Source organism: Elephantulus edwardii, unplaced genomic scaffold (assembly GCF_000299155.1).
Source record: "Elephantulus edwardii isolate Elephantulus edwardi_28Jun2011 unplaced genomic scaffold, EleEdw1.0 scaffold00126, whole genome shotgun sequence".
Taxonomy (NCBI): Eukaryota; Metazoa; Chordata; class Mammalia; order Macroscelidea; family Macroscelididae; genus Elephantulus; species Elephantulus edwardii.
Window position 1 is genome coordinate 9,098,886 of NW_006399876.1, and position 11,515 is coordinate 9,110,400.

Consider the following 11,515-nt stretch of genomic DNA (forward strand, 5'->3'; position numbering starts at 1 on the left):
TGTGTGTGCGTGCGTGCGTGTGTGTGTGTGCGCGTGTGTTCTCTCTCTCCCCCGCCCCCCTACCACCCCCCCACACCCCCCTGTTTCGGGAAAGGCTCTTCTCTCGACCTCTCTAAAGCAACATTCTCGCAGCTGGAAACCCCTCCGCAGCCCCCTTCGCCTTTCCTATTCCACGGGGCGACCAGTGCCATTCGAAAAGCGTCCTCCTAATGGACTCTGATCTGGGCGCCCACAGGTGTTGGGGACGCACCCTTGTCCCCCAAACCCCCAGCTCCTCCTGCGAGCTCCCAGAGCCTGACTTGACCCGGCGCCACCTCCTGATGCCCTCTGGGTCGAGTTTTTATCAATAGAGATTCTGAGATTAAGTCTCTGCTGGTCCCTGAAAGGGAGCGCAGATTTGACACAGCTGTGTGCATACGAATGCGTATATATTTGTAGCTTGAGAAGGACTTTTAGGCTCAGCGCGCACAGCCCCTCTTGGCACCTTCCATCAAACAGTCGCTTCATCCAGCTTCTTGGTTCTGGCGGCTCCCCATCTCGGCGCAGGTCCCGGTCACCACCGCCTCTAGGAGCCATACCTGTCCCCTTTAACCTTTGAATTCCTAGGATGCAGCATGTGTTAGTAGTGTTGGGGGCTTACCTTACTGCTAAGCAGACGGCCAGAGTGGCCTGAGCCCCTGCAGTGGGGACAGACTAAGCTTGCAGCCCACCCCCTTTCCACCTCCTACTTCCAGCCCACAGCTCCCTCCCCCAGACACCCCACACTGCATTCCCACACATCCTTTAATTTTTATCTCAGAAAATGGAGTGAAGGGTCTGTCAGCCTGGTTGCCGGTGGTCTGGGGTCTATCTTTGAGGATCTCTGAGAAAGGTACTCCATTTTCACCCCATTGACCCATGACTCCTTAAAGATACTGGTATCTACAGGGCCTGAACTCACCCTACCCCCACCCCAGTGTCTGGACAGAGGGAAAATATTTGTGTTGATCAATGTGGGATCAAATGCCAGCGTTTATCCAGCTGTATGACCTCTCTCCTTGAGCCTTAGTTCCCTTGTTGTGACCCCTGCTCCTGCACTAAGGCGTTTTCTTATTCTATGGAGTGAGGGGTGGTATACACGGGCCGACTAGTGGGGCTCCACCCTGTGAGCGGGCCTCTGGGGGTGCATGCACAGAAAGGTTATGTTGCTTGTCTGTCCTTCAGCAAGTCCCTGTCCCTCGGGTCATCAGATTCTCATGAAGAAGTGGGTAGATAACCCTGACCATGCCTTGCTCAGGTGACACAGAGGGCAGGACAGGACTGAGGCAAAGATTTGGAACTGATCATTGTGGCTGTCTTTGGGGTTCCACAGCCTTAGCTCAGATGTCCAGCTGTAGGCTGCTGCCTAAGGGGGTTCCTGCAGGCCTGGGAGTACGGGTGTTGGGACTCCTCCCCCAGCTCTGGTCAGCCAGCGTCTTGGCCAGCTGGGCAGCCTCACCTAGCTTTCCTGGAGGTGCCCTCTGTGTTTCCCCGGCTGCCTTTAGCCAACAATTGCTCCTCATTCAGGCCCATTACCGATAGCACCTCGGAGAAGCGCCTGGTTGCGGTGAGCCGGGCATTGGTCTGAAGAGTGAAAATAGGTGGGAACCACTGAGCTCAAGATGAGCCCACCAAGGGGGCCCTGCTCCCCACCTTGGTTCCTTCGTGACTCAGCTGGGGAGATCACTGTCCTCGGGAGTGCTCATGTGCTCATGCAGGTGCTGCCCTCACCTGCATGACCTGCTGGAACAGGTAGGGCCGGGCCTGGACCCTGTGCTGCATGGCCCGCAGCTCCACCTGATACTCCACAAAGCGCTGTCGCTCCTGGCGCCTGGAAGGGAGACGGGCCTCAGGACAGCAAAACTGCCCTCAGGTTGCCACCCCATGGACACACCACCCACTCTGAATCTCCTGTCCTCATGAAGGTCTCTGGCCTCTCCCCTCCCTAAGTTCCACACCCTGCCCTTCTCCCACCGCAGCTCTGAGGAAGTTGTGGTTGTTGGCTGTGTGACTTTGGCCAAGGTACTTCCCCTCTGAACTTTTGGGTCCATTTTTTTCCCCTCTAGTGGTGTTAGCTGAGGGTCTTCCTCACCTTCGCCTCCCTCCCCCTTTCCAAGCATGATGTTTCTCTCCAAGTAATAACCTCTTCTAGCAATATGTGAAAAGCCAGATGGGTTGACACAGTGACTGCAGCAATGGGCTCGAGTGGGTTAGAGATTGTGACAATGGCACAGGACAGGACAGGGTTCAGATCTGGGGTTCATGGTGTCACTGTGAGTCATACTTAACAGTATGACAGTGGGTTTGCTTCCAGGGTGACACAGATTGTTTGTACTTGAGTACAGGTCAAAAGATTGAAAGTTCAGACTGAGCCAGCGGCACCATGGAGGGCACGGGCCTGGTGCTCTGCTTCTGTACAGATTACAGCCTAGAAATCCCTGCAGGGTGGTCTCCTTTAGCCCGCATGGTAACTCCGACATGTTCCTGAGGGTTCCTTGGCTATTACCTTAATGTTCTTCAGAAGTGGGGATGAGGCTTCCTTTCACATGCTTTGAGTATCTTGTCAGGAGGGGCTGGTCACTGGAAAAGGAATTTATGCTTGGAGAGGTAGAGGATCAACAAGAGAGAGGAAGATCTTCAACAAGGCGGACTGACACAGTGACTTAGAACATGCACTTGAGCACAGCAGAGATTGTGGGGTTGGCATAGGCTCATGCGGAGTTTCTGTCTGTTGTACTTGGGGTCCCTATGAGCCAGAGGCAGCTCGATGCCTTTATGGAAGCAAATTTCTGGGGTTTTTTCTCTTACAGAGTCACTAGGCAGATTTGAACCTCTAACCTTTCGGTTAGCCATTGAGTGCTTAATCACTGAGCCACCAAGGCTCCTTATAGGAAGCATCACTAGATTTTCTTAGCTGTAACCTTTGCAGAAAGATCTCCAGGCCTTTCTTCCGCAGTCCACTGAGTTTGAACTGCCAGGCTGTAGTTAGTAGTTCAGAGCAAACTGTATCCCCGAAGGACCAGGAACATAGTTTAGTGCAAAAACAGGGTCTTCCTCACACAAGAGAGAGTTTCCAGCAGTTAAGAGGCAGGGGAGGAGGGCCGGGCCATGTGCTTGTCTCTGTCTCGGTATTTTGTGCCATTTCTGTTAGGAATAAGCCCCCAGATGAGAAAAGAAGCAGAGCCAGTGGAACCAACCCTGCCATTGTCAGGAATGAAAGGCAGATATGCCACCTCCCTACCGGGGCAAGGACGAGGGCGGTGGCCTGAATGAGCCTGATTGGTGGGGCCTGGCTGTGGCCATACCTCTCGTGCCCACTCCTCATTGGCAGGGCTGACTCCAGTTCTGTTCAGACAAAACAAAGTTCATGGACAGGTAGGACTGAAACCAGACAGGAGTTGTCTGCTGACCTCCTGGGCCTGTTAGGAGTTTTTTAAAAAGCTTTATCTGGCTTCCGATTTTACTTTCTAAACATGGTCCTAATACAGAGAGAAATGTTTTGGAGACACGTCTTGGAGAAGTGCAGCCAGAGTGTGTTTCTTTGGAGGCAAAGGTAAGAAATCTTCACCTCACATGCTCCTTGGAGACAAGGATTCTGGGGCTTCGCCTGACATACTTTGGACATGTTGTAAGGAGAGACAGGTCTTTAGAGGGGGACATCATGCTTGGTAGGGTGGAGGGACAGCGCAGGAGGGGAAGACCCTCTATGAGGTGGATTGATTCAGTGGCTGGGGTAATCGGGATGGGTGTGTCAGAGGCCATGCGATTGGCACAAGAAAGAGCAGAGTTTAGGGCTGTTGTACATAGGGTCACTATGAGTCGCAGACGACTCAACGGCACATAACAACAACACATGCTTTGGGCATGTTGTTAGGAGAGATTATTCCTCAGAGAGGGATATCATGCTTGAAAAGGTCAATGAAATAAAAGACCTTCAAGGGAGCTCTGGTGGCCTAGTGGCTGCATTGCAATCCCAGAGGCACGTGGTTCAAATCCACCAGATGCTCTGCTGGAGAAGGAGAGGCAATCTCCTACTGAACCAATCAGATCCGATTTGACGGTACACACACAAAAAATATTAAAAAGACGACCTTCAACAGAATGAATTGACACAATGATTGCTGCAGTGGACTCATGTATGTTAGACATGAGGATGGCACAGGACAGGATTCAGATCTCTTCATAGGGTCACCCCTAAATCATGCTCTACTCGACAGCCCCTAACAACAACAGAAATACACAGGGAAAACCAGATGACTCTTCTTGTAGCTGTGAACACTGCTTGTCCTCAGAAGAGGAGTCAAGGGCTGGTCATGCCCTGTAAGATTTCTGCAACATCCTAATTGTTATAATAAGCACGTCTGGCTTTGGAAATCAGATAAGAAAGTGTAATAATGCATGGTGTCAACCATTTAAACCTTGGGTCCCAAACAGCTGCCAGGCTTCTTATTACTGACTGCGTGACCTTGGACTAGCCCTTCTCCTCTAGAGCCTCAATGTCTTCATTCGTAAAATGGGTTGCAGTGGAAGGACAGCTGTAGAAGCTCAGCCCTGAAGGAAATGCAGGCTGAGCCTCCTCTGTCCCACAACTGAATGCCCCCCTGACCCTTCTGCCCGCGCCTCTCCAGCTCCTCCAAGCCCCACGTCTCCTACCTCAGCTCCTCCAGCTTGCGCTGGGCGGCAGCTGGCCCTCCGGTACCTCTGGGCGTGTAGGTGGCCAGACAGCGTGCCACCTGCTGCTGCATCCGCTGCTCCCGGGCCTGGCGCAGCTCTGCCCTCTGCTGCTCCTCCTGCTGCTGCCGCTCCCAGGACGCCAGCAGGCTTCTTGGGTGGGGAGAGAGAAACAAGTGGCCTGGGGGAGCTCACAGAAGAGTGGGTGTCCTGAGGACTCACAGGAAGGGGTGTGGAGGGGCTCCTGGGGAGGAATGGTGGGAGCCCAAGGTCTTGGGGACACGGTTTGTCGGGACAGACCAATGTGCTTGAGACCTGCATCTGGGGCTCATCTTGTCCCTTCACTTCATGGGGGGCTCGAAGAAGCAGGCAAGGATTTTAAGCAGAAGTAGAGAAGGACTGAGGGGTGCGAGCAGAGTGCGGGAAGGAGCTCTGGTGAAGAGGTGCACTAGTGTTACGCTGCTCGGCAGGAGGAAGCTGGGTGCCTCCTTAACAAGGTTTGCAGCCTTGACAACCCCGTGGAGGGGGCTCCGAGTCAGAACCAGCCCTGCAGCAGTGGGCTTAGGGTTTGCACCAGAATGCTGAGGGGCCCTGTGGTGTAGTGGATAAGAACCCCCAGCTGCTGCAAGGGGAGACATAGCAGTTGGCTCCCACAAGGGTTACAGCCTTGGGGTCCCTGCAGCACGGTTCTACCCTGCCGTGTTGTCGAGTTGGAACCCACCCATAGGTGACCCTCCAGCAGGTTTGCAGAGGTGGTAAATCACACAGGAGATTGCCCATCTTTCTCCTGCAGAGCAGCTGGTGGATCCGAACCAAGTACTTGGAGTTGGCAGCGCGAATTCCTTACCACTAAGCCACCACCTTTGAGTTGTGGTGTTGGAGAAGAGTACTGAACATACCACAGACTGCCAAGAGAACAAACAGGTCAGTCTGCGAGAGGGTGAAGTCCGCTTACTCCTTGGAGATAAGGATTTTGAAACTCCGTCTGACATGCTTTGGGCACGTGGCCAAGAGGGACCAGTCCTTGGAGAAGAACTCATGCTTGGAAGGGTGGAAGGACAGCTCAGGAGAGGAGGACCTTAGATGAGATGGACTGACTCTAATGGGTAAAAGGGGTAGGTGTGTTGGAGGCAGTGAGATTGGCTCAGGGCAGAACAAGGTTCAGAGCTATCATGAATTAGGTCGCTATGAGTTGCAGCCAACTTAATGGCACATAACAGTAAGTCAACTCATGCTTGGAAGGGTGGAAGGACAGCTCAGGAGAGGAAGACCTTAGATGAGATGGACTGACTCTAATGGGTAAAAGGGGTAGGTGTGTTGGAGGCAGTGAGATTGGCTCAGGGCAGAACAAGGTTCAGAGCTATCATGAATTAGGTCGCTATGAGTTGCAGGCAACTTAATGGCACATAACAGTAAGTCACCTCACCCTATAGGGGCTGTAAGGAGAAATTGACTCAGCAGTTATGAGTTACCAGAGTGCTGAGTTCTCCCCTCACCTGCCACTTCCATTCGGCCATCTGTGCCTGTCCAGCCAGCCTCCAAACATCTCTCTTTCTTTTTGTATTTAGGTCTTGCTTTTTATTTATTTTATTTCATGTTCTTTTCTAATTCACTCATTGCACATTTCCCCCCATCCTTCCCCCCCCTCCACTTTGCAGTGCACCCTTTGTTCCAGATTGTTGTCACACATGTAGATACCTAAAGTCCTAAATTCCTTTTGGACCGTTCTTCCCCTCATCTGTTCCAATGCAGTGTTCATTATCTGTCCACTGTTTTCCTTTTCTTCCCCCGACCCCCATGTCAGTCCTACAGTATTTGTCCTTTCGTGACTGAGATATTTCACTCAGCATAATTACTTCCAGGCTCACTCATATTGTGTAGTGTTTTACAAGTTCATTATTTTTTGGTGCTGTGTAAGTTGTATTGTGTGAATAAAACAGTTTTTCTATCCATTCGTTTGTTGATGGGCACTTGAGTTGCTTCCATCTCTTTGCTACTGTGAATAACACAGCAATAAACATGGTTGTGCATATGTCAGTTTGAGTCATGGCTCTGGTTTCTTTAGGGTATATTCCCAGTAGTGAAATTTCTGGGTCAAATAGTATTTTGATTTCCAACTCTTTGGAAAAGCACCAGATCACCTTCCATAGCGCTTGTACCATTTTACATTCCCATCAGCAGTGAATGAAAGTTCCAGTCTCTCCACAACCTTGCCAACATTGCCAAGCATCTCTTAAATGAATCCTTCTGTCTCCATCTCCTGGCCACCTAACTCAGGCCCTCATCAGCCCTCACCTAGACAGGTGCCTCCCCAGCATGGTCGCTCCACACTTCTGATCAAATTGCCTCTTGTTAGAGCCCCAAGCATAGCAATTATCTAGCAAGTGCCACCCTTGTTTTCCTATCTGTCTTTCTAGACCTTGAACTTGTCAGGACTTTTTATCTCAAACTCTTAAGGACCCATGAGTGGGTGTTTGGCATGGATCATGTCAATGAATCTTCGGAGAGCTCTGGTGTGTGGTTTGTAGGGAGTCAGGCTGCCAACCCAAAAGCTACGGCACTCTGTGATTCCATCAGCGGCCCCTGGGAGAAAGGTGGTAAGTCTGCTCCCACGTGATTTACAGTGTCAGAAACCCAACGGAGGGCCAGCTTTGAGTCGATTCCCACTCAACAGCAATGAAAAACAGATCACTTAGTTAAGAGGTCGTTTTTGTTGTTAGGTGCCGTGGAGGTCATGACCACGCCCATCAACCCGATGGACAATGGATCTGAACCCTGCGCTGAATCCTGACCATGTTGGACCCATTGTTACAGTCACTGTCAATCCAAATAAGCTGAGTCAGGAGCAAAGACTAGTGTGTGTCAGTGCACAAGAAGAGGGCTGGATTAATGAACAGTAGAAGGGACATATTAGGGGATGGAGAAAGAAATAGGTTGAAGGGTCATAGATGGACAGATGGAAGGTTGGATGAATGTTTTCAGTAGCTGAATGGAAGCATAGAAAGATGGAAGGAAGGATGGGTGAGTGGGTGGCTAGATGGCTGGAAGCGTGAGCTGGTCGGTGAGTAAGCCAGTGGATGGAAGAGTTAATCAAATGATAATTATAAAAAATGTCGGTGGGTGGATAAATGAAGGAAGGAGGGCTAGGACTCTCCCGATGACCTGGCTCTTACCCTCTCGGGACCTGGGTGCCCACTGCCTTCTCCCACCTCACCTGGTGGCCTCCTGCCGTTTGTGGAAGGTGCGGTTCGAGAAGCTGGACGATAGGACTGTCTTGTCCTCTCTCACGGCTTTGCCGCCCCGACCAGAAGCCTGGACAGTATCTTGCACCACCTTGCAGGACTGCTTCTGGGGCCCTGCCCGTGATGGACCCAAGTCAGAGACCACTTTCTTTCTCAGGCCACTGGGAAGTCCCCACTCCAGCACCCCAGTCCTGACTTGCTAAACCCCCTCCTGCTGGTGATTTCCTGGGAGCCCCTCACTCACCGCAGAGGCCCTGTCCTTCCAGCTCCTGCTTTAACTGCTGCTGCAGCTTCGCCAGGTCCCATGGCCCCTCTGGCCCTCCGGGCCCCTTGGGCCTTGGCTTCCCCCTCTGTGCCCCCAGCTGGTCTCTGGGACGGGGGCTGTGCCCCAGGTTGTCGCCCTGTGGGTCACTCTTGTCCAAGTTCTCCTCACCAGAATTCTGTCCCTTCCTTCGAGGCCGGGCTCTCCTTCCATGGGGGGTCCTGTGCTCCCCCTCCTTGGCTTCCTCTGCCTCCTGCTCCCAGACCAGCCTCTGCCCCAACTCTCCAGGTCTCGGCCCCCAAATGGCCTCCTCTTCACTCAGGGCTTCGAACTGAGCAGCTTCCTCAGACTCGGGATCCCACACCTTCCCAGGCAGCCAAGGGTCCTGGGGGTCCCCCTGTCCAGGGTGCTCCAGTGCCCAGTGCCCCTCCTCACTGGCCTTGGTCTCCTGCCCTCTCCCCTCCAAGACTGGCACGATGCTCTTCCAGCAGGAGCCCTGGTCCTCGGGGAGGGTGACTGTGCACTTGTGTCTGGACTTGGGCTGGAACTGTGACTGGGGCTTCACTAGGGACAAGGGCAGGCCCTGGGTGCTCTGGGCCCGCTCGGTGTGGTGGCTGGAGGCCCCAGGAGAGCCAGGCTGCAGCAGGACCCGGCCATCCAAGGCGATGCTCTCCCAGGCCCACTGGAAGGGGAAGGAGGGCTTCCGAGGAGTAGGGGGCAAGAGACTGAGGAGGGAGAGGACGGGTCAGGGCCTGCTGAAGCCCCTCAGCCTGCCCAGCCGCCCCCACAAGCCACTTACTCCCCGGCCTTAGCGTTGTCATGCTGTTTCTTCTGGACGAAGTCCTTTGTCGCCTGCCCCGCACTGCCAGACTGCTGCTGCTGGTCCTGAAGCTCACTGTCACTTCTCCCAGGGCTCCTCTGGGTGAAGACAGAGAGGATGTGCGGCTCCGAGCACCCCCAGAGCACCATGAAGATCCCTCAGATCCCTCCAATCCATGGCTGAACCCCTCTGGGCTCTTAGCACCACTACTACCCATGGTTATTATTCATGAAGTCTGGTAGATTCCAACTCATAGGAACCCCACACGACAAAGAGAACTGCCTACAGGGTTTCTTGCCTATGATAACAGTGCTTAAGCACTCTGCTGCTAATCCAAAGGTCAGTGGTTCAAATTCACTGGTCACTCCTTGGGAGAAAGGTGTAGCAGTCAGCCCCTGCAAAGATTACAGTCTTATGACTGGGATTCTAAGAACTTGTGAGTGGCCAACCACGGTACAACTATTTTTCTTCCTGAAACAAAGAAGGAGGTAGAAAAGCTAACCCAGTCGTTGGGTTAGGCGTGCAGTTTCATACTGGATTAGGCCCCCAGAGCTCCTAAAAGGACCCTTGGATTCTCACCATCCGTGATCCTGAGACCAGAACTAGATGGTGTCTCTGGCTACTCTAAAAGGATCACAGAAAGTTCTCCCAGGCAGAGAGGGGGAGATGTGAAACAAAACTCAGAATCTGCAAAATGTCAGCTCTGCTGGTGATAGAAGCCCTGAGACCATGGTCCTCAGACCTCATCTCAAACCTGCAGAAAACTCACTCCGGTGACTCAGCTCTACACAGACAACAGGCAGACCCACGAGGTGACCTGGTGGCTAGTCTGTAGCGAGTTGGACACTTCTCTGCTGGCTTGAGTCTACCAGAGGCTCCATAGGAAGAAGGATGGGCCACCGCCTCCCATGTGATTCACAGCCTCGGGAACCCAGTGATGAGTCAGCTATGAGTCAGTTCCAAAAGGACAGCAGTGAATTTATTATGCCTTTGGATGAATTGATTCAGGATACTTTCACTTCCTTCCTTCCTTCTACATGTGTCTCAGGCAGGGAGAGACCAGTGGTTGAGGTGGTGGTTGTTGAGTACCATCGCGTCAGAATCAACCCATAGCTGACCCTCCAGCCGGTTTTCAGAGGCAGTTAATCGCACGGGAGGAGATTGCCCCTCCTTCTCCTGTGAAGCAGCTGGTGGATTCAAATGATGTGCCTCCAAGATTGCGGTGAAGTGTCTTAACTGCTAGGTCATCTGGGCTCTCTAAAGAATAGTTGTTGGAGTCCCAGAAACTCAATGAGAGTTGCTACGGATTGACACCAAACTGATGGCAATGCTTGACACCAAACTGATGGCAATGCGTTGAGTAGATAAGGAGACCATTAACACCAAAAGGCACTCACTTAGAATAGCCAACAATACAGGGAACGCTGGTGGCCTAGTGGCAAGAACCTGCACTGCAATCCTGAAGGCGCACAGTTCTAATCCACCAGATGCTCCGCTGGAGAAGGAGGGGCAATCTCCTCCTGTGCCAGTCGGATCCTATTTGAAGGTACACAACCAGAAAAGAAGAGAAAAATAGCCAACAATAATAACAATATTATCTCAAGGGGGTAGCATTTAAGTCCTGAAGCCGGGTCGGGTGGGGGTGGAGAGGGTGGGGCAAGGGATAGAGGATTAGTGGAAACAAACATCCCAGAGAGGAAGTGGAAAGAGTGCTGTCACATTGCATCTGTTCTAATTCACATTATAAAACAAAGTATGTATGAATGGTTGAATAGAAAACCAATTTGCTCTGCAAATTTTCACTCAAATCACAAAGTAGACAGCCAGATTATAACCTTGGAATCATAATGAAAGCAAATTGCCACCCTCCCCCAGAGCTCCTTTAAAATCAATTCCTATCAGAAAAGGGGAAGCAAGAGGGCCTATAGGACCAGTAGCAGTAGCAGCCACAGCAGAGAACCAGAGACCCCACATGGCACGGGCCCTTGAGACTGCTACACCTGGAAAGGAGCTGAGAGCAATTCCGAAGTTTGTTGGACAAGTGGGGCAGCACTAAGAATTTTATAACTCCCAAAGCCTTGAGGCTCAAGGCTGAAGTGTCTGTAAGCACATTTCAGAAACTGTCTGCTAGTAACATTCTTGCTAACACCTGGATAATAACTTTTTTACTTAGTCCTCAAAAAAAAAAGAATTACAAGCTCTTTCTGCTGGAAGTATGCCAAAGGTTTGGGCCCATCCCTGACTTTCCAGGGGTGTTTCCTTCTTTGTTTTCTCTTTAACTTTCACACACCCTATCTCTTTCACTAGCCAAGTCTCCTTTGCAGTAACTTAACAAACCTTTTTCACTTGTTTTGCTAAATAAGAATTTAAAAAATGATCAATTTCTGACCTCAGTTCTTAACTTAATATAGCCACAGACACTATCTGCAGAGAAACTCTGATAAACTTGTGATTTTCGTAGATTTATTCACTTACCCTTCCCAAAAATCCTCGCAGACCCTC

General features: G+C 51.7%; 1 protein-coding gene across 1 annotated transcript in view; it reads right to left on the reverse strand.

Annotated features, from left to right (window-relative positions):
- Nucleotides 1–1,473: 1,473 nt before the first annotated feature.
- TSGA10IP (testis specific, 10 interacting protein) overlaps nucleotides 1,474–11,515 on the reverse strand; it is an 11,541-nt gene continuing 1,499 nt past the window's right edge. The window contains exons 2-7 of the mRNA XM_006893420.1: nucleotides 8,993–9,111; nucleotides 8,176–8,918; nucleotides 7,904–8,045; nucleotides 4,672–4,842; nucleotides 1,750–1,849; nucleotides 1,474–1,602 (exon numbers count right to left, since the gene is read on the reverse strand). Of these exons, the coding sequence (XP_006893482.1) occupies nucleotides 1,474–1,602; nucleotides 1,750–1,849; nucleotides 4,672–4,842; nucleotides 7,904–8,045; nucleotides 8,176–8,918; nucleotides 8,993–9,111 (1,404 nt within the window). The remainder of the gene's footprint in view (nucleotides 1,603–1,749; nucleotides 1,850–4,671; nucleotides 4,843–7,903; nucleotides 8,046–8,175; nucleotides 8,919–8,992; nucleotides 9,112–11,515) is intronic.